The sequence below is a fragment of the Rousettus aegyptiacus genome, unplaced genomic scaffold, assembly GCF_014176215.1.
Source record: "Rousettus aegyptiacus isolate mRouAeg1 unplaced genomic scaffold, mRouAeg1.p scaffold_m13_p_7, whole genome shotgun sequence".
Taxonomy (NCBI): Eukaryota; Metazoa; Chordata; class Mammalia; order Chiroptera; family Pteropodidae; genus Rousettus; species Rousettus aegyptiacus.
In genome coordinates, this window is record NW_023416310.1 from 87,411,294 (window position 1) to 87,434,950 (window position 23,657).

The following is a 23,657-nucleotide window of genomic DNA, read 5'->3' on the forward strand; positions in this document are numbered from 1 at the left end:
TCACTTATTTTAACTTCTTCTAAACAAAAAATATGTGTGAAAGCACAGGTCTAGTGGTTAATTTTCTTCTAACACATATTTTGACATATAAGGCTAATCGTATTACTCCTCTCATTAAAAGCATTTAATTTGTTTTTAAAATGAAGACTCAAATTCCTAACCTGGGCATATGGGAGGAAGGGTCTGCAATCTGGCCCCCAGGGACCCTGAAGCATCATCAGGAGTCAGGCTGGTTTTCTGCTGTCTTCTCAAATGAACCCTGGCTCTCACAACCTCTGCACATGCTTTTCCCTCTGCCTGGAACATTTTCCCCTGAGCAACTCCTTTGTAGAAATCGGCTTAAAGGCCACTTCTTTGGGGGAGACCTCCCCAGCCCCAAGACAGGCCTTTGAGATTCTTGTCATGCTTGTACTTACTTGATCACTATAATCTTTCCCCACACATCATGGGCTCCAAGAGGGCAGGGACAGCATTGTTTATCAGTCTGGGTGTAGTCCTCAGTAGCCAGCCTGCAGGTGCCAGGTGTCCTACTTGCTGGTTACATAAATGAGAGAAGAGAGAAAAACCTATGCAATACACATAAGAGATCTCAGAAAGCACAACTGTTCTACACATCTGTGATTTCAAAGTTTATCACTGTTTTATATCCAAATATAGTAACGGAAGCCTATAATGATGTCCCCAAGTTATTGCCGAAAGGCTCTGTGCTGCCAGAGAAAGTGGCACTGAAATTCATTTGAAAACTATTTTCACTAAAAACGGTCAAACTGAAAAAAATCTTACAATGGGAACAAGTAACTATGTGAAAATACAAAACACTTCGCAAAATACCTATTGATGTCAGATAGTGTTACTCTACTTTGAATTAATGTAAGCTGTATTTATGAATTTTTATATTACAAATGGGTACATTTTATTTTCCCCCATCTTACTCAGTCCTCAGGAGGTTCATGGGTAATAAAACAAATGAATTTCTTTCTCCATTAGCCTGTCACTGCCACTTTCAAATGGCTCCTTGCCCATACACTCCAATATTTTTCTCATAGTAAGTGGTAAGGCCTTCCTTCAGCCTTCTCACTTATCTTAACTGCCTCCTTGTGGTCCAAGAGACAAGTAGTGTATTATATCAGGGAAGAAAGTAAATTGAGGCAAAGATGTTAAATGATTTCTTTAAGTTGCTACAATTAATCAGTATTCACCCGTCCATCTATATCAATGATGCAACAAATATTTAATGATTGCCAACTTGGTGCCCCGCTGTTTTTTTGCTGGGAGTACAATAGGAAATAAGACAGATAAAGTCCCTGTTCTCATGTAGCTGATGTTCCACACGGGGGGGGGGGGGTATAGATAATAAACAAGTAAACAAATAAATCATTAATCTCAAATAGTGCTATAGGCTGAATGTTTTTGTTCCCCAAAATTCATATGTTGAAACCTAATCCCCAACATGATGGTATCAAGAGTGGGCCTTTGGGAGGTAATTAGGTCATAAAGGTGGAGCCCTCATAAATGGGATTCCTGCTCCTATTAAAGAGAGCAGTCTCTCACTCCTTTCTACCATGTGAAGACACAGTGAGAAAACAGCCATCTGTGAAGGAGAAAACAGGTTCTCTCCAGCCATCAAATCTGCTGGCACCTTGATCTTGGACTTCCCAGCCTCCAGAACTGTGAGAAATTAATTTCTATGTCTAATCTACCTAGTTTACAGTATTCTGTTATAACAGCCCAAATGGACTAAGACAAATAGTGACAAACATTATAATAAAAATAAAAGTTATTATTAGAGAGTTATTTAACCCTGACTCTAACCTCAATGCTAGAAGCATCTACTATTGTATAGTTAGGGAAGTCTCTCTAAAACGTTGACAAATAAACTGAGATCTGGATGCCAAGAAGCCAATGAAGGGAATTTGGGGGGGGGGGATCCCTCTAGTCAAGGGAAACAACAAAAATGAAAGGTTTTGAGGTAGGAACAAGCTTGGTGTATTTGAGGAACAGTAAGGTCAGGGTGGCTGGACGTCACGAGTGAGGTGGAGAGAGTTGGGTGATGAGATTCGACACACAGAAAGGAGCCGGCTCATACAAGGTCATGGGCCATGGTAAAGAGTATGGATAGTCTTTCAGAATTTTCTCCTAGTTATGGGGAATATAAGCAGAGATGACATAATGTAATTTGTGCTTTTGAAAGTTCATTCTGGTTGTAGTGTGGACAAAAGTGAAAGCAAGGAGCTCAGGAGAGCCATTAAATAGTGTAGGCAAGAGACGATGTTGTCTTGGACTAGGATGGTGTCATTGGAAGTAGAGAGCAGTGGATGGATTAGATATGTTTCCTGAAACGAGATACCAGGACTTGCTGACCTTGAACATGGTGAGGCAAATTAATCAAGGATGACAAGTTTTTGGCTTGAGCAAATGAGTAGAGGGTCTTGTCATTTACTGAGTAAAGGTGACAGGGGATAGACGCTGATGTATCTTTTTGTTATCAGGGCAGGGAATCGAACCTTCTGTTTTGGACATATTAATTTTGAAAAGCCTTTTAGAGATGCCTGGCCAAATAGAGATGCTAAGCAGAGAGGTATTGGATCCACAAGTCTGAAGGAGAGCACTTAGAGTTGGAAATATAGATTTGGGAGTCTCCAATTAAAGATCATATTTAAAACTTTGAAAGTGGGTGATGTCACCAAGGAAAAGAGTGCTGGTGGAGAAGGGGCAGCCAAAGCCTCATCCTTAAGTACCACACTGACCTATGGTCATGGTCATATATCATAGCATGGCAATTTCATCCCTCCTATTCCATTAAACATTTACTGCCTCTTCTATGTGAAAGGTGTTACCCTAAAAAATAAGAGGCTATAAAGATGGACAACTCTCAAGTTGCTCACAAACAGGTAAGAAAAGAGTAACAGTATAAAAGGTAGAATATGGGAATGCACTTCCAAGAATGTGGAGGGGATTCTCAAAAGATCAACTTGGGAAGATGGGTTGGGAACTGATTGTGGAGGGTCAAGAAATTGGATTTTTTTTTCTGCTTAGATAATAGGACACTATTGAAGATTTCTGAGTTCCACAATCATATTAGCACCTTTTCTTCTCTTTCCATGGTTTATTCATCATTTTGCATTAGGCTGAAATCTCAGCCCATCTACAAAGGATCGCACACCTTCTGCTACCACTCGTTTTTAATCTTTAAGTACTCCTGTTTATAGTGCTCATCCATTTCAGCAATTGATGACACATTCTTTCAGATGGTTTATTGTAGGAACATCTTTTTAACTCATCTTAACTCCACAGTTTGGGCTCAGGTAGAAGAACATAAGCCCTCGAGCAATGCCTGTTGCTTCAAGTGTCGTCTCTTCAGGAAATTCTTCTCTGACCTCTAATTAGATCAGGTTCTGTTGTTTCAAGCTCTCATAAAATTATTTTCTAGCCCATTTCTCCATTTTCAACTAAACATGTCCGATTTTTGAATAGGATATGTATTCCCAGAGGCTGTAAGTTCCCATAGAGCAGGGGCTACCTCTGATTTTGTTCATAGTAGTATCCCTAGTTGGTGTGCAACAAACACTTGTTGAGAAATTGAATGAATAGGTGTGGCTTTAGGTATTCAAGGTGGCCAAAGGGTTTAAGTGGAATAGCCTCCAACATGGTCCAACTGTTTGCCAAACGTTTCTGAAAGAGCAAGGAAATTCACACAGCAAAGCTATCTCCCAAAGGGAGTTACTCTTGATAAACCCTTCTGCTTAGGAAAAATTTCCCAGAGTGTGGCTCTTCTATGGGAAGGAGGTCCCTTGAAGGGTACTTTATCATCACTTGGGACACTTGAGTCCTCCCTTTCGCACAGCTAAGCAGGAGGCAAAGCAGAGTGTTCCCAACTGTCAGGATGTATAAATAAGCACTCTGCCGGCAGCCACCGATCTTCTAGGCAGATGGAGCGACATATGTATATTTACATATATATATTTCCTAATCAATAGGTTTCAGCAAAAACATAAAAACTCAAGAACATAAGTGGAATTTAAGGGGCTCTGAAGGAGTTTAATTCCTTAAAGAAATTTAACACAATCTTCAGGAGAAAACAAATAGCATTATCTGGATGATCAAACTTTCTTAATATGTAAATCTCCTCTTCCAGATTAGGCACTCCTAGTATTTCTTCTAAGAAATGAATTTCTGGGGCCAGCCAAAAAGAGCTTTGAAATCTTTTAACTGTACTTCTGGCCCCGGCCTGCTTCTATTTTCCTTCACCAGCCACAGGCTTGTTTCTTCTACTTCTCCAACAGGCCAGCCTTGCTCTCCTCTAGGAACTATCACTGCTTGTTCTTAGCTGGTGGTCAGTAAACACGTTAATGAATAAATAGGCTACGATAAGCCAATTATGCCCCAGGAGACTCTCGTAACTTGTCTGATGTTTGAGACACATGTATTGGAGACAGTATAAATGATGACTTGAAGATTTAGCCTAAGATTTATTTCTTCAGATTCTTCCTTTGAGGAAAATGGTTTGCAATTTTATCTACTACAGAAGTACATGTTGCTCCTGTAATTTATGTGAAGATGACCTTGTCACATATTACTAGTTGTTTACAATTTCCATTCTTCCCTCCTTTCTTAATAGAACCCTTTGGGGCAATGTGCCCAGTTAAAATTACACATACTCATCTCCCCAGGTTTTCAGCAGGTAGCCATGTAATTCAGTTCTGGCAGCTGAGCAGCAGTAGCTGGGTGAGGCTTTGGGAAAGCTATGGCCTTCTTGATAAAAAGGTATAGACTCAGCTGCTATGTGTCTTTTGTCCTTTGACCTTCTACCCTTTTCACCTGGAATACAGACAAGATGCTGGAGCTGGAGGAGTCATCCTGTGTAGCAGGTGCTATCAGTGCTCTGCCCATAACCCTTTCACACTCACCATTCCTATATTCACCACTGGCTTCCCACAAAAGCTCCTGTGATTCTGCACCTGAAGGTTTTTGCTGGCTACAGGATCAAGTTTAGCCCATATATGGCAGGTTGAAGTGCAGGAGTTAGTGACCTTGGGAGTGGCCATCAATGACAAATGGAAATTGTACATGAATATCCCAGCTCCGTGGCCTTCAGGTGGGGCAACTTTGAGGAATGAACTACATATACGGGCAGGCAGAGATCCCTGAGGTTCCCAGGAGGAATGAATACTAGTTGCCCAAAGCAGTGACCCACTCATTAGTGCACCTATATCGGCTTTTCTTTTTTCCGTCTCACTTCCCCACTCCCCTGCCTTCCTGGGATCGCCTTCCAGATAGACTTGCTGCGCATGAATCCTTCTCTCAGAGATTCCTGGAGCAAAGCTATATTTAATCCTCATGTTAATTTTGTGAAGTAGATGCTATCGACTCCATTTTAATGAAGTCCAGAGAGGCTAAGTCCCATTATTACATGGCTAGTGGTGGAATCAGAACTCCAAGTCTAGTGATTTTTTTGCCATGGGGAAGCAGCGGCTAGGTCTTCATTCTAATGAGTCTGTGGCATTGAAGCAGTGAGCCGCACCTCCACCTGTTCTTTTTGCCGGTCTTCTGAGATCCTGTGCTTTTCCATCAGCACCCTTCATTCCCACGTGACTGCAGTTGCTTGCTTCTACCAGAGATAGCCTTCCCACCTGCCAAATCTTATCACAAACTTTAAACACTATTCATATGTTCTCCAAAACATGTGCTAAACTCTCGTATCTGCAGGCTTTTGCTCAAGCTCTTGCCTTTGCCAGGAATGCCTTTCTTCAGAAGTGGGAAACAGATGCATTTGGGCCCAGTGAGGATGGCCTGGTAACTCTATCCTCATGGTAACTGTGGGCAAGACACCCATGTAAGGCCAACAGTATAGAAAACAGAAAAGCTTAGTAAATATTTGCAAAACTGAAATGGGTAGCCATGGGGGTATCAAAGTTACTCCTACTTAAAATCATTAACATCAAATTCCATCAACACAGAAATGAATATACACTCTATAGAAGATTGCAGACAAATGAAATATACTCCATTGAACATTTAATATATTACATTCAAGGATAACTTTTTTAAAAAAGGACAAAATTACAATGTACGTATTCATTAAAATGGTGACCATTTAAACATCATCTGAACCAAAGCAAATAATAATACTCATTTACTTATATGAAATGCATTGAGAACATTACTGGCCTAGATGAGAAAAGATTGTGCTCTCTCACTGGTGACTCAAGAAATATGATATACTTGAAGTGCTGGTATGTAGAGATAAGGCTAGCACCCATGATTGGCTGAACTCTGGAAAACAAGCATGCTGTGCTTTCATGCCATGCTTTCATGCCACTCCGGGACACAGGAGACAAAGTCTGATCTACGGTGAGACTACGTGCAGGGTGTGGAGAGGACTATACCAAGGGCTTCATTGAGGCTGGAGGAGTGAAAGAAAAGCCATGTGCTTTGAATTTAAAATACATGTTAAGTGAGGCAAAGAAGCTAGGAGCCTTCTCACAACCATCCCAGGTCAGCAACTCCTAAGATTATACATGTATGTATGTATCTATAGATGTATGTATGTGTATGTGTCTGTGTGTATATGTATACATGTATGTAGTTGGCAGGAAATACAAATGCTCACTGGGCCTGACTCAAGAATTAAACTATCATAACAGATGTAGCTTTGAGAATAGATTTATCAAACCACCTATAAACTCAAGTTGGGTACCAGCTCAAAAAATGCCTGTCTGTCTTGTTTCAGCTGGCAAAAAACCTATAAGAATGTTTACATGTCTATTTTTGGTAAATTTATTTCACAAAGCCACTATTTCATAAAGACAATAAGGTTCATTAAATACAAGGCAAAATTTATATATGAGATAACTACTTCAAATACATCTTGTTCGGTAAAGGCATTTTCACTAACTATAAAATCCAATGACATAAAATGATAATTACACCACGGTTATCATCAAAAGACTTTTAGATTGTAGTTTAAGCTCAAAAGGGTAGATGCTACAAAAAGATAACATGAGACTATTAATTATATATGAAGAGTACGTGATTACAGAAAATATTAGCAGGTACGATTTTCTTCCTCTTGAATCAAAAATAGAAAGTAATACCAACTCTGATTAAATTTTGCCTACTTTAATTCCTTATTGATGGCACCATAATCTGGAATATTCACAATAATCCAGTTACTCTGGCCACCAAATTAAGTCACCATTGCTTCTAAAATAATTCATCTAGAATATACTTGAGTAGCCTAGTCTATACTTATTATATAATATTATGTAAACATTAATAATCTTTTTTAATATTTCCTACATTTTTCCAAGGTCCTGTTTCCCATGACTCTGATCATTAAATATGTCAACCTTAGGGTTTTAAACACTCATGTCCATTATGAGAACATGTTGGGGTAAATCCATTCCCTTTAATGTGACAAGCTACACTCTGAGAAATGACCCCAGAGATGCTATATTGGGACAGGGTTAGAGGTACTATCTGAAGATCTGAGGAATGTTTAGAGGACAGAGCTCAGACAAGGGATTTTAAGAAGTTTAAATTTTTCAAGAAAAACATTCTGAGAAGGGAAAAAGTGTCCTGTGATCTAGGGTATATTTCAGAGCCCTTGCTCTCATAACCGAATGTATGAAAACAGTTTTCCTTAAAGAAATACAGGCCTATAAGCCAAGGCAAGCTTTGGCTAAATGATTGGTAGCTTTTATTTGGCTCTGAAGGTTTCCATGGAAACAGCCTGAGAGACAGAAAAGGCAGCATTATCATTTTTATCTGTAATGCCATCTGATATAACTGCACATTGATTCATTCATGTTATCCAGAGCAGATATATTATTTCTGATAAGCCTGGACAAAGAGAAGCGAGAGTTCTATTTGGTCACACTTTGAATTTCCTACCTTCCTCCATTTGAAACCTTAAATTAAAATCCTGATAAAACCTCCTTTGAACATTTCCCTCAGGACTCGCTAGTTCAAGTAATGCTTCAATAATCAGAAGCCAAATGAAGAAATGTGAAGTACCAAATGGAGCTCCACTGCCAAGTTCTTAAAATTATATGACACCAAGCTTCCTGTAGCTGAAGAAATTATTCCGAAGAGTATTTACAATTCCATTATATCAGATCTCAGCCAGGCAAGAAATATGGTCTTAAGTGTTTATTATACACAGTTGAATCAGGTGGCATCATCCATAATTTTTCTCCCTCCTTATGGCTAGATCATTTGTATGTATGTGTTTGTAAATATATATATATATATCTATATATCTATACATCTATACATATATATGTCTATCTTTATTTAATATATTTCATAGAGTAACACACACTACACACTATTATCTAATCTTATTTCAGGTTAGTGCTTTTCAAAAAGGCCAAAAAAAGCAGCCCTAGCTCAGAATTTTATATCTGAAGTACACAACAATAAAAACTTCAACAACAAACATTAAAATATAAACAAACAATTAAGGAAGCATGCAACTCTTAGCACCATATTTAAAAGACCACAAAGGGCAAGAAGGTTGACAGAGGTCTAAAGAGGAATCCAGCTCTGGGTTTTCCCCAGGATTGGAATCCCGAACACAGAACCCTCTTATAGAGTCCAGTACTTTTAAAAAGAGAAGGCCTGAGAAAGTCTATTAACAGAAATGTCAAAATCCATGATTTACCAGAGACAGATGATTTGACATTGTTTCTTATTCTAAAAGCATTGAAGACATTATTCCTCAGGAACAAAATGCTCACTTTTGAGGATCAATTGAGTAATCACTCCCAGCTCAATGAACTAAATGACACCTCAGTACGTTAAAAAGACATGATATATCCCCCCTAAGGACCAGTGTATGCAGGGAAAGTAGTTTACTAATGAGCAGTTAACTTCCTGATACAATACAGACATGGACTACGCTGAAAAGATTCAACCTAGCACATACAATTATATACTCCACAAGGATAAAAGTCTGAAAAACAACATCTTTAAACATTATGGCATCGGTGTAGAAATATAATCCACAGAATAAAGTCTCAGTTTTGTCCTTTCCATAAAAAAGGAACTAAAAGTCTAAGGAAGGGCTTAGTGATGTGCTGAAGATCTCGGAGGCTTAAAGGTGATAGGTAAAAAGTTACAGAGCTAGAAACAACTTTAGATATCATTTAATGCAAATTCCTCATCTCATTGGTGGGAAAACTGGGGCCTCAGGATAAGTGCCAGCCCCAGCTCATGACAGAGCCACAACCGGAAGGAGAAGCCGTGGGACTCGTAGTGCGGCATGTTCCCATTACGTTCATCCTCCAGGTGCCCTTAAGTATTAACGTGTATCATTTAATCAAGCTTGAGGAACATGACAGAAATATCAGATAGGAAAAAATGCTGCATTTTTAAAGATTTTGGCAATAATTCTAATGTGCTTAATATTTAGGGGAAAATCCCAGTCATTTGAAAAATGTTATTTCCTACATGACACAGGTTCCTTTTCTGAGACCAGTTTTAGTAGGTACTGGGATCTCTCACAGCTGGGAGTTTTCAAATGCCCCATCTTTATAGCTCGAGTTTGACTCAATAGATCTCATATCATCAGGAGTGCTGAAATGACTGCTGTCTTGAGAATCTGTACCAATACTTTTGGTCTCTGACTGAAGGTGGACAGAAACCTGAACTGCTATTTCCTGGCCTTGTTCATTCAGAGAACCATCATCTGAATCTCCTCCTGGGGAATTACTCCGCCCCATTTCTGGGTTAATGACATAGATGCCATCTTGAGCATTCAAGGCAGGTCTTTCTTTAATTCTTTCTCCCATGTCATCAGGGTCATCCATTCGCACAGCCTCAAACATCTCTTCAACGAAGGCTCTGCAGTTTAGAATAAGTGGTGGAAGAGGGACGCTTCTTGCCAGTTCTTCAATATAACGAGCAAATTCCATGGTTTTAAATTGTGTGACTTTGGCGAGCTCCAGAGTCTTGGCCGAGGTGATAATGGGAATGCGTTTTGCAATCTCAAAGGCCTTCTGAAGTTTCTCGGCTCCTTCAGTTCTGAAGAATTCATTGATAGCCTTCTCGGTCTTACGAAGATGGCTGCTCATCATGCACAGCCGCGTGATATTCAAGATGAGAGTGATAGTAAAAGCAATCAGACAAACAATCATGTAGTAGACACTCATGTCTCCTGAGGTGAAGATAACGCGCAAGGTGACAGAGTAGGAGGCACGAGTTGGAGAGGTGACGAAACATGTATAAAGCCCACGGTCATCAAAGGCTACGCTGGTGATATTCAGGAAGTTATCAGAAACCAACCATTTTCCACCTGATAACCCAACAGAAACAAAAAATTACAGCATAAAGAATATTATTACTGAATATGCCAACTGCTGTATCAATATGCCACTTCTTCATGACTGTACTTTAACTCAACTTATCCATTAGGTTCTGCTATTTGTTCAAATCATGTAAGAAAGGGCTGACTGCTATGTTCAGAGTCAGAATTTAAACAGCTAAATGTAACAAGCCTTTCAGGGAGACAAGTATGTCTATATAATACTAAATGACTAATCCTGAAAAAAAAAAAACAAAACGTAACGCTTATATGTACACAGGCATACTCATAGAGATATTGTGGGCTTGGTCCCAGATCACCTCAATAAACCGAGTATCACAATAACACAAGTTATGACCTTTTTTGTTGGTGGAGGGTCTTTCCTTTAATTTGTGGAAAAAAAAAAAAAAAAAGGTAACATTTGTGAAGTGCAATAAAGCAAAGTGCCAATAAAATGAGGTATGTCTGTATGTGTGTCAACACCACAATCTCTACTCACACATTTTCAAACAGTGGAAGAATAAAAAACAAATGCAAATATAAAACAGATAAGTAAAACAATGGCCATTTCTGGGGTGATGGGTTGTAAGTAATAGTTTTCTTTTCTTTTTAATTTAATTATGCTTACTTTTTGATAATGAAATTATATAACAAGAGACCGAAGTTCTTTTTTAAAAAAACTACCAATTTAATTAATTTACTTAATTACTAACTGGCTAATCTGACATGCCTTGCACATGTTAATTTGTGATGTTAGAAAAGGTTTACAGATGATGGTATGTTGACTTTTGGCAAGAGTAACTGAAGCACAAGCCAAAAGATATGTCTCCAGAGTCAGGGTAAATGAATAGCTTGGTAAAGAGAATAAAATTGCCTTTAAGACACCTAGGCTTCTGTTTTTAACCTAAAACATGCCACCTTCTTTTCCATACATGAAGGTACCTTCATTCAGGGAACACATATACAAAAGTATAAAAGAATATGAAAAGCAGAGCACACTAGCCATCCACCTTGATTCAACATCCTTTAATATCCTGGCTCTGCCTGCAGACTTCTTGTTTATGGTAAATTCTCAGTATACTCTGTGCTTTAACTATGACAGCCATTCATGATGGGATGAATGGGCTAACTGAAGGTATAGGTGTGAGTCCCCAATACCTAGAGATAGTGCTCCAGAAGAGGATGGCTGATTGTTAAGCACCACCTGAATGCCTAATCTTTAAGATCTCTTTCATCCTTGGGATTCATTCTATGGTTCTAGATTATTTAAGTGGCACATAAATCAGTAAGCACTCTGGACTCTGCCCATTTTTATCATCATCAAAATTTATCTAAATTCTACAGTTATATCTAGGAGTCATTGCTTCACCAATGTATAAAGAGGAGGAAAATACACAGCTATAAATATAGTCATTATTCCATAAGCATCTGTCCTATGAACCTGGATCTATGAAAAAGATTCCCTATGAATCCAAGGTATGATGAACTATATAGATTCCATTTATCAACCACTATGCTACGACCACAATCTAAACTCTCTAGCTCACTTGCTGATAATAGCTCAAGATTTATGGACCTTATACTAGACTGACATGCTCTTTAAACTGCTCTCACTTGAGATTCATAAAATTTAATACAATTTTCCAGAACTGCGCTGAAAGCATCAATAGTAGATGTCAGTGGTTTTCAAAGTAAAAGCAAAATAGGAAAATAAAACTGACATTCCAAATCACTGGTCTCAACTTAAGCTTTGTTTACATTATGATCACATCGATTGAATAATTCAAATCTCAGATATGTTTGGTCAGGATTCTACAGCCCAATGGAGGTAAGAGTTTAGTCTAGTGGGTCCAAATGTGAAGCCTCAAATCATGTTCAAAATATACATTCTGAATACCAATCTAGAGATTCTGATTTAATAGGTCTATATTCTTAAGAAGTTAATTAAAAATACACTGTTCTAACTGTTCAATCTCTTCAAACTCTTCAATCCCTTGGTGGCCAGTTACTCAATTTGTAGGTTAAAATGTTTAGCATACATTTCAGAAGGAAACACCAGCTGTCTCCTTTTCTGTTTTCCACTCTAATATGAATAACCAAATATCCTTTATATTCCAAGAGATAAGACTATCTTTCTAGCAAAAAAATAAAATAAAGATAAGGGGGCTCCTTTGAAAGTACAGCTTGTGAGATCCCAGAATTTAATCTTTATTTCATTGATTTTTCCTGGTGATTTCTTTCTGAGGTGCTTTAACACAAATAGTCTTCTAAAAACTCTAATGGCATACTAGTTCGATAAATAGTATCCTGATTTAAGATGTGTTCACAGGTTCACGAACAGCAAAATCAAATAAAAACCTGTCAAAAAACAGACCTTGGTTACATTACTATGATGTTTGTGCAATTTTTAAGACTGAGAGACCAAAATACAAGAGAAACTCTCCTGTTTTCAAGTAAATTAAGATAAGAATAGAAAAAAAATGTGCTGGAAAGGCTTTCAGAGCTCCTTCTCAGTGCCTTTCTAATTCTGAGAGAGACTTAAAAGTTTTATGCACAAATCTAGAATCATTTAACACCATATCCTGGATTTCCTCTAACATTTTCAGTAACTAATTTCTGAGCAAACATCTCAAAATTTATGACAAAACTTATTTAAGTCTAGCTAAAATCCTTCTTGCTGCATTCATGCAGGGCCACCACACTGCACTGTTCACATTATAGTCTAGGTGAATGGTGCCCCTGGCGTTATGCAGTGCATAGCTTGCAGAGCTGTATGCAGCAGTCCTGATGCAGTCCACCTTCCATGAAAAAGGAAACCAGTTCACTAAGAGGAGAGCAAATAGCTCACTGTCATCATATTAACACCTTTTAAATTTATAACTAGTCCTTATTTTTTCTTTTTCTGGTTAACTAATTATAATCATTTGGCTTTTTTGATAGGTAATATACTCCGGGCCTTTCAAACGTTTTAATTATTTACCTTTGAGATTTCCTTTTGAATATGCCACAAAATCAAGAAGAGAGAAGTAACAGAAAGTGAATAACCTGGATTCATTATACCCTGGCATAGTTACCTGTGCCTCTGTCATCCAGTTGCTGTCCTTTTGAGTTGTACCAATGGACATCTTCATAGCGGTTGACTGTGAGAAGACACTCGATTGAAACACTAGCTCCCTCTTTGGCTATGATGACATCATCACCTGAGTGGGAGCCTGCTGAGAGTTCAAAGCTTGGGGGAAACGATGCATTGAAGGAACTATGATTTGCTTCTAGTGGGTCTTTTTGGTTGAAGTCCATATCTTCCAAAACAAAAGCAGCTGGCATAATAACACTCACCACTAAAGTGAATAAACAACAATATGGCTTCATGGAAAATGGAAGAAAATATTGTTTAGTTTGGAGAATTCAAAAGCTACTATACTATAACAAGAGTGCAGGGGGTAATTTATTGCTTGGTATTAAAGTTTTCCAAAAAAGTGGTAGATCCAAGTATATTTTGAAGTCTTCAGGATTAAAAGATGCGAGTGAAGACCAACCTAAAAGAAAGCCAGATATAAAGTTTAACCAACAAAGATTCATAATGGGGTGAAACTATGTTCTTGAAATGAAGAGATGTAAAAGGTATTAGAATAACTGGTGCCAATATCAGGGAGTGAAATAGACCACCACCTAAAAATCTAACACAGAGATGGTATAAAGGGCAATGAACTGGGAAATTGCAGACCTAGATTCTGATCCCAGCTTTGCTGTTAACTGGCTGTACGGCCCTGGCAAGTAGCTGGGCTTATTTACTCATCTGTCAAATGACAGACTAAACAATTTTTCAGGACTCTTCTAGTTCTGAAATTCTATGATTCTATTTTCCTGACAAATTCTATGCAACAGGGAGCCAATGAGGCTAAACTATTTAGCTTAATGATCTTTTATTTCAACCCGCGCCATTACCATCTGTTGTTATATCACTAATGTAAATCAACAGGTGCAACATAATTATAACCATGAAACTCAAAATTTGAGTAGTTCAAGAACATAGCTATATTAGATGTAATGTAGAGACAGTTGAGGTAGTTCTTTTCTTTTTAATATTAGAAAGAAAACTGTACTAGTGCCTATACAGAAATATACATATACTGACTTCAGAGGCTATAAACGTCCTTCTTGGTCAAGAATGTTAGACAAAATGATTTTCCCTTAATAGTTTCTTCATCAAGAGACAAAATAAAGTACATTTAACAGTTGTTAGAATACTAAATTTCTAGCTTAAAGTCTATAAAATTAGTGGAGAGAGGAATTGACATCTTAAATGTCTAGTTGGTAAAAATGTAAATAAAAGCTTCAGGGAAAGATTACCAGACAAATTTACAAGAAAAGTAAAATATCTTGAATAAAAAACAAAATGATATCTCGTTCTAAGAGTCTATGTGATTATGATCATCTTCCAGTAATTTGATTCCTCTTTTTAAGGCATTGACTCTCAAAGAAAAATTTCAACCTTCATTTCTATAAACTTTTGGATGAAACACTTAGCTTTATTTCTCTTAAGGGCCCCAAATAATTCATTTTGGAAATAATATTTACTCCTCTTTATGCTTACATGAAAGCTTATTGATCACATAACATAAAAAGCAATGGATCATTGTATTTTCCCATTAAACTCCTTAAAGTCTGAATTACAATAAACTGTAAATGTCATTTAATTTTCATTAGCCCTTGAAAAGACGGTAGAATGATGACAATAATTTTCTATCTATCTTTCAAATTTAAGGATGGACCATTTAGAGTGAAACAAAGAACTTCAGACTTTATAATACATAATAACTAAATACATGCTTATTTCCATTTTTGCATTTTTCACTAAAATGACACTAAAAGAAACAAAGCACTTGGGCTCAGGGTTCCCTAGAACTCTGATAAAGAATACCTATGGCTTTATCTATGTCAGCATTTTCCAAATTTCATTCATTCTTTCTACTGTCATAATTTTTTTTGCTATACCCATGTGCTAAGTTATTATTATTTGTTTTTTCTTTAAATCAACTCACTATTTTACTTACATACATTTATTTCAGAAGGAAAGTCTGTATTATAACTGTGGATAAAAGTAACTGTACACATAAACAGTGAAAACAAAGTAATGTTATTAACTTTCAGAGATATTGCTATCTGCTAAAGGCTCTGAGTTGGAGGGCTGCTCTCTTTGTAGGAAAAATAATGAACAAAAACAAAACAAATATCCCCCACCACACAGCTCCACTTTATTCTAATGCCACTGCATTTCTTAACCAGTCATTCCTTTCCTCCACAGCATTGCTGACCACTGAGTTTAGAACCATTTTTTAGACTGTACATTTTCATCTATTCAGTTGTATCTATTGAGCACCTACTATGTGACAATCTACTGTACTACAGACATTGTCTCTGATAGATACAAAATATGCTAGATGTTACCTAAGGGAAAGTACAGGATGCTCCAGGAGCACCCAACATGAGGAGCCTTGTGAGAAGGCGGGATGTGCAATAGGACCTGTGGGATAAACAGGATTCAAGAATGGAAGAGAAGAGTTTTAGGTAAACGGATAGGGGTCAGAGAAAAAGCAGAGGGATCACTGATTATAAGGTGTTCAGGAAAAAGAGCTACAACTTCTAATGAGAAGTGGGAACCAGAGAGCACAGGGTCATTTTCTTGATTCTGGAGGAGAGCAGAGTAGTCTGAGCCAACAGCAAAACTGAAGGTGGACTTTGGGAAATGGAGTGGAAGGCTGAAGTGAGTGAAGAAGATAGTCGCCCAAGATGAAGAGACCAGAGAACTGAAAGGCTCAAGAGTGAGGTAGATCACCTGTGGGGACAGTGATGCTCCCTCCAGGATCAAGGCAGTTAGGGTAGAAGACACTGGAAACAGAAGAAATGGATTCACTTTCCCGGCTCCGAGATGCAGAAGGTTTGGGGGAATGAACAGCCTCCACATGAGAGGACTGTGGAGCAAGAGGTGTCCTGGCGCTGTCACTGCTGTGTAGAATTCCTTCTTCATGCAGCCTCCCTGAGCCTCGTCTCAAGGGCTGGCTCTTCCTCCACACGGGTCCAGCATATACCTGGATGTAGGATGGCTCTTCTCGGACTCCTGGTAGCTCTTGTCATTACACTACTCACACTGAGCTCTAGTATATGCTGCTCTGTACTGCTAGGCAGTCTACCCCATCTCACCTATGAGCCCTGCAAACACAGGGACTATATTTTTTATTGCTATACTTCATAACTAGCACATGTTCAATAAATATGTCCTGATGGAGGTTAGTTAAATTTCATCAAGTATGTGATGGATCTTTGTAAATTAAAGAATGTTATGCAACAGGGACTATAATTATTCAAACTGTGTTTATATTCCCTGACAAAAAGAGCCAATGCTAACAATCTCAAAAAGTATTTAAAGGCATAACGTCTGAAGGAATTCCTTGAACCAACTCCCAAAGTCTTCATCTTGTCCTAGAAGATAATGGTGGGAATAAAAGTTTACCAAGTCCAGAGTTTCCAAACAAGATTGAATATCACAATCATCTAAAGAGCTTATTAAAAATATGTTACTTTTTCCCACTCCAGACCTACTGAATAAGAACCTTTGGGTTTGGGCCTTGGTACTTATGGTTTTTAGTTAGCTCCCTGAGTGATTCTGAGGCAGAGGGTCCATGGACTAACATCCAGAGATCACTAATACACTTCCTCATTACCTCTACAACAGCCCTGTCTGATGCTGCTTCAGAATGAACACTTCAATACGAGAGAACAATCACTCACATTCCATTCTGGATTACGATTACTCTGGAACATCATAATTGCAGGTCTATGATAAAGGCAGGGTAGCAGGCTCTGATTTTACCCAACCTTACAACTTTTGTTAATGACTTAATCTCTGTGTCTCAGTTGCTTTCCCTTTAAAATAGGGAAAACAATAGTATCTATTCTCACAGGACTATTGCAAGGTCTGAATGAAACAGCATGTTTACAATGAGGAGTCTGGCAATAGTAATCACTGAGTAAGCTCTGGTTATTATTATTGTCAATGGTCCTTTCAGGTATTGTGTTAAATTCTACACATTATAGCAAAATCATTATTTAAGATAAATAAAATACTTTTACTCAAAATACCCTGCAGCTATTTAAAAATCTTGGGGGAAGAGCAAGCATTCCATTATGTAATTTCGATCTTTAATTTTATATTTCATATTTTTCTTGTCATTGCAAGTAAATATTTTGCAATAATATAGATCTAATAAACTAAGGTAGGATCCCGGCCACGGTTTGTTACATTGCTTTGATGTGTCCTGAGTTTGTGGTAGAGAACATTTACTGTGATCTACCTAGTCTGTTTCCCTTTTTTGAGCCCTGCCTTCTCAGTTTCAGGAGGAAGACAACCCGTTGGTGGACTAAACTAATTAGAATCTTTGTTCTTGAATTTTGGAATTAAGACACTGTGGGTTAGGGCTATTTGAGGAAGAGAGGAGTATAGGGGGCTGAGGCAGTTAGGTTTGGACCACATACAAAGAGAAGCAGAGAGAAAGGACAACAAGAATGGAGAAGAGAAAGAGAATGGTAAGAGAGGAGCAGATGGGAAGAGAAAGGCTCACAAATGCTGCTCCAGCTCCTGAGAGAATTCTGCTTCCTGGCTCCGATATGACTTTTGTTTTGTTTGTTTTGTTTTTTTGCCCTAAAGAAATAAACATCTTTATTCAACCTTACTCAAATTTATTCACGATTAAAACCACAAAAGACTGAATGTGCAAAGGGAAGAAATAGAAAAATGGCTAAGTAGGAGAAAAAAGATTAAGTTCAGCAAAAGTGTCTAAACTGTGGCAATGGCTACCAGGCAACCCTCATGATGGATTTCCTCTTCTCCTTGTACACCAGAGTGTGGCACATAAACTGCCCACGAAGTCAAGATCTGCAGTTCTAGTCCGGCCATTTGCCTCTACTAGAAGTTTAGGGAAACCTACAAGACAGGGTCTAGAAAGACATTATAAACACCCTTAAAACTGCTCGTAGGTCGAAGGTGGCAATAATACCCTGGTATGCTGACTTTATGCCAGGAGAACATGAGGTCTCATAATATCCTTATATGTCCAATCAATTAAGACAGGCTCAGTCTGGGCTCATACTCATACCATGGGCATCCTGAACACAAAGAACTTCTGGTCTGAGCTACTAAGAGACATAACCCATTTGGAGATAAGAGGCTATTGAACAGTTGGGAGAGAAAACACTGGCAAAGGTATGTGTCCAAGGTTACAGGAACAGAACAAATCACCCTTGTGATCAGGATACGCTTGACTTAGGTCCTCATACTAAATTTCTTTTTACTTAAGTCCGTGTCAATTGGTTTCTGCTACTTGCAATGAAAATGACATTAACTAAAACCATTCTACTCATTAGGGAGCAATGATTTTAAAACAGCTCTGCTAAATCAGAGGCTCATCATGCACAAGATAAAGTCCTGGGTGCTGCAAGCGATGCTCAGTTGAATTAGGTTACGGACCCAGACCCTCAAGGATTTACAAACTAGTCTGGAGGGCAGAGGCAGAAACAGCTAACTGTATACAAGAAAGTATGAGACGTACTGAAGAGAAATATAATCGTACTATAAACACAAAAGAGAAAGGAAGACTTCATGAATTTTAGAAAGGTAAGTTTGGGACTTTCCAAATTATGCCTACTATTCTCAATGCAGCAGCTGACATGTAGACGCTAAGGAGAAAGTTCAAAAAGGAAAATGAAAGTGTCATCTTCCTACAAACAGTTAAAGAGGGCTGTGCTATGCTTGTGGATGAAGTTACTTAGTAGGAATTTTTATTACTTTGCTTCAACATGAGTAAGAAAAACAGAAAAGTGTAATACTCAAGTTTAATCCAACTCCTTTTTTTATCTTTTAGGTACAGTAAAATACGAGTATTTCCAGGATCATGAATAATCAGAAATGTAGATAATAGTACCCTACAGAACCATTCTGAATATTGGCTATATCATTTTAAAAAAATAAAAAGAAAAGAAAGAAAAGTGCCTAAACTGTCATCTCTAACAGATTGCCTTGTTGGGGTTTCTGCCAACTTCTGTGAAATATTTTCATTCTGTTCCAATTCTCAACAGAAATAAATAAGGAAGTAATGTGGCTGATTTCCGTTCTCATGGCTCAATATTAAGTTGGCTGAGGAAGCTACTGTTTGCAGAAATAGTTCTGGGATAACTCAAAGGGAGGAAAAGCATTGATGCCCAGATGGTATTGGCTTTTGCTCCAAGTATACTGGGATATTAATGCTTCATTCTCCATAATGAAATATGTTCTAGGCTATATTTACTGCTCATCCACTCTTCTCTGGCTGCCTAGTTACACTTGAAAAATGGAGAAGTTCCCCTACTCCTGGCCCACAAATGGTCAAAGTGGCATTCTGAATTGGCAAAGGGGTGAACAAGCAAACGAAGAGCAGATTGTTAGCATTCTTCTATCCTTTGCAAAGAACAAGCATAAAGCTGTTCTGCTTATGGTAACATTATTATACGGATCTGTAACGTAAAAGGGTACTAACGTTCAAATAGAAATCATCATTTTCTAAGAAGTTTTTTAGTAAAATAGCCCCTATGTTTCCAAAAGTATCTTGGAGCCCTCACACACCTCACAGCTGGCATTTGGGCACTCAGCTCAAACTTCAACATATTCTCTGGCATACTAAGAGCAAGCTTCTATATTTATTGCAGCTTTGCTTTAAACCTAGGATTATTTGTTATATGTATGCCTTTTATCCTTTTTGCCACAAGCATTTGCTGAAACTAATGGATGCAAATGACAAAGGCAATGATGTAGCAGGCTTAGATTTATGATCTCCTTATCCATTTTTTTTTCTTAAAAGTCTGAGAAATCCCCCAGTATTTCAAACTCAGACAAACTAAAACAGAACTCCTCCCTCCCACCCTCAGATCTATTTGTCCAGCATATACACAGCTGGAATGATAGCTACACAACACAATTTTCCAGTTTTGCAGGATTGTCATGGCTCATTGATTAGTGCATCAGTTCTGGAATCAGAATGCCTCATCCTATCCGCAAGTGAAGCTGTGGGCTCGCAAGGCCTTAGTTTTCACATCTACTGAATAAAGTTATTAACAGTCATTACCTCATAAGTTAGTTGTGAGGTACCCTATGAAGTAAACTAATGTGGGTATGTTATAAATACATGCTATTGTTATTATTATTTCACCTCTTAGATGATTTTCAATTAAATCCTTTGTCCCTCACCTAGGTCGTAGTCCTTTTACCTTATCTGGGTAGCACACAATTTTTAAATTTCTAAGTGAGTCTCCACTTAACCCCAACTATATCTCTTTGTTATCCCAAACACTACTACTCTCAGAATTGGTCCTAAACACAAATCCAAAAAGAAGGTGATTTAAAAATCTATTGGTGATTTTCCATGGCCCATGAGATAAGCTTCAAATTCTAGTATGGCATCCATAATTCTCCAGTAATAGATTTATGTGGCAGAACAAAGTAGTAGGCTGACCTCAGCAGTACCTGGACGCACAATAATTGGTTGCTGAAGGGATGAATGCATTTAGAAGTCACATCTGGTCTTTAGTTTCATCTCTGTCACTATTTAGCTATGATCTCTAGTGGGCTTAGTTTCCTTATCCTAGAGGCTAATTATCATTATCATTCCTTTCTTTACTCAAATCTCATAATTTCAGTTTCCCTGTCATGGAAACTTAGCCATACTAGTTTTACTATAGTCCTCCAAGCAACTTTTCACTTTAAAGTTCTGGTTCTAGTTGGATTTTTTGCTTGAAACTTCCTATCCCTTCCCACCAATATCTTCCTGTGAAAATTCAATCAGCTTTACAATAGCCAACTTAAATTTCACCTTATTCAAGAAGTCTTCTCAACTAAACTCTTACCTCAACCTTCTTAATTTTAGATGGATTTCTTCTGCTCTGTCAGTCCCCTAGCTCACCGAGTACTTGACTGTTAGACTTATCACTTTCCTTCTATCAGTTATCTATCCTCCCAAAATCTGTAAGCGTACAGATGACAGAGTTAAAAACCTCCCAAGTCCTTGGCACAGGATCAGATTTAACGTTTTGAATTCAGACACTCATCAACTTGGTAGAAAGGTAATTGCTACAAACTTCTGACTGCCTTTTCAGAGTCTCAGGCTCTGGAAACCATTAATGGAGAGATTTGAAGATATGCAAATACAGCTTTTTGGGGGAGGGGGAAGCGAGCAGAACTCTTTAGAGTGAATTTGATTTGTTTTTCTCACACTGCAATTCTTAGACCACTTGCATCAAATTAATCTGTGCTGCTTGTTAAAGATACAATTTCTTGGCTCCCTCCACTCTGACTTGCTGATCTGGCACCTCTAAGGGTGAGGCCTAGGCATCTGCATTTTTAATGTGCATAGTTTTAATGACTTACAAATCAAGTCCATATTTCTTTTGATTGTCATAACAATATGTAATTCAGCAATACTCAAAGTGTGGTACTGGGGCCTCTGGGGGTCCTTGAGACTGTTTCAAAATGATTTTTTAAAAACAATTTTAATAACAACACTGGTACATTATTTGCTCTTTTTACTCTCATTCTCACACAATATGGCACAATTTTCCAGAGGCTACATGACAAGGGATAACCAGAAGAGAATGAATACAGAAGAAGATATGAGAATCCATCTTCTTTCAAACCAGATATTAAAGAGACTAGTAAAAATGTGAAACAATGCCATTCTTTTCAATAATATTTTTGGTTTCCAATAACATTGGAAAATATTCTTCATAGAAATGCTACTTATGTTAACATGTAATGAGTCTACCATTTTAAATAAGTTACTAACTTTTTTGGAAGTTGTTTTAATATCTAAAATGGCAAATATCAATAGATATAACCTACACAAACAGAAGAAACTTTTTGATGTTCTCAATAAGTTTCAAAGGTGTAAAGCGATCCTAAAACCAAAAAGTTGGAGAACTTTTGCTATAATTATCAGCAGCATTTTACAGATAAGATTAAGACACAATTAAATGGCTTACTGAGATTCCATACTTAAACCCCAAATTCTATGAAAAATTAGAGGAAATCATCTATTTTATACTTATGCAGTTTGTTTTTGTAATAGGCATTTTAAATTAGTTTCAAGTATACAGTACACTGGTTAGATATCTATAATGTTCATAAAACAATCCCCTCAATTGCTCCCTCCCTATTCTGGCCCTCCACTTAGCCATCATATTAATGCTAACTGCATTCCCTCTTCCATGCTCCCCATCCCCATAACCAACTATCAACTACTAATTTGTAATAGGCATTTTTAACAAGCTTCCAGGTGATATTGATGCCCCTAAATTTAGAAAACCACCATGAAAGGCAAAGGAAACTATCCAAAGGGTTTTAGGAACTGACAATTATATATATAGACATTAAAATGACTGTCAAGGCATTAAAGGAAGCTGGAAGATTTGAAAAGCCAAGTCTCTTCACCTCTCTGGGACTTAGTTTTTCACAATCAGGGTATCTCTAATGCCTTTCTGGCTGTCAGTCTGGGTGTCATGCATTCACATTGCTCAAGGGCAACTGGAGATGCATCTTGCTGATGAGAGGTCAGGAGTGACTTAAAAGTCATGCATCAGAGTATGTCACTTCTCTGCATAAACCTTCAATCGTTTTCCACTGATTTCTACATAAAAGTCAAAATCCTGTCCTGGCTAACAGACCTGTTTAAGTCTCTGGTCGTATCTTCCTCTTTTTGCTTCAGTCACGGAGGCCTTTTTTTCTTATCCTTGCCTCGCTAAGCTTGTTCCCACTAAAAGGCATTTGCATTTGCTATGCCTTCTCCTCGAATGCACTTCTCTAGAACTTCATAAGGCTTACTCCCTCACTTCGTTCAGTCACATTATCCCTGTTTAATTTCCTTTAAAGCACTCACTACCGTCTTAGATAACCGTATTTGCTGACATGTTCACGGTCGGTCTCATACACCAGGATGTCAATACTCGAGAGCAGGGCAAGAGCGGGCTCGTAAACCAGTCTGTCTGTCCCAAGCGTCCAGGGTAGTGCCTGGAAGGCAGCTGGTGCTCAGTATATGTACGATGGCCGAACTTCTGCAAGCTCAGGCCTGAACTTCAGAAGAAAAAAGTGCAGATACCCTAGCTTCCTTCACGTCGTACTCCATCCCGCCGGCTCGAACCCAAGCCCTGACACCCACAGAATCTCCTCCGCAGTGACCCCCACCGAGCCCTCACTCACCAGAACGACGCCGAGCTCTTTGAGGGAGGAGCATCGACTTGACCTGGAAGTGCACTCGGGCAGGCGAGGCCGCCT

General features: G+C 38.2%; 1 protein-coding gene across 2 annotated transcripts; it reads right to left on the reverse strand.

Moving 5' to 3' along the window:
* Window positions 1–5,998: 5,998 nt before the first annotated feature.
* MFAP3 (microfibril associated protein 3) lies at window positions 5,999–23,631 on the reverse strand. 2 transcript variants are annotated; one of them, XM_016166985.2, is made up of 3 exons: window positions 23,583–23,631; window positions 13,381–13,842; window positions 5,999–10,297 (listed from the first exon to the last, which is right to left on the reverse strand). In XM_016166985.2, exons 2-3 carry the CDS (start codon window positions 13,673–13,675, stop codon window positions 9,504–9,506), a joined length of 1,089 nt encoding a protein of 362 aa, XP_016022471.2. In that variant the 5' UTR covers window positions 13,676–13,842; window positions 23,583–23,631; the 3' UTR covers window positions 5,999–9,503. The 2 variants fall into 2 exon arrangements, with proteins under 2 accessions (XP_016022471.2, XP_036080538.1); XM_036224645.1 differs by lacking the exon at window positions 23,583–23,631 and adding an exon at window positions 16,143–21,224.
* Between the last annotated feature and the right edge of the window lie 26 nt (window positions 23,632–23,657).

Coding starts and splice junctions, on each gene's coding strand:
- MFAP3 (XM_016166985.2), bottom strand. CDS start 13,675: ATGAAGCCATATTGTTGTTTATTCACTTTAGTGGTGAGTGTTATTATG. Junction 10,298..13,380: donor ACTGGATGACAGAGGCACAG/GTAACTATGCCA, acceptor TTGGGTTATCAG/GTGGAAAATGGTTGGTTTCT.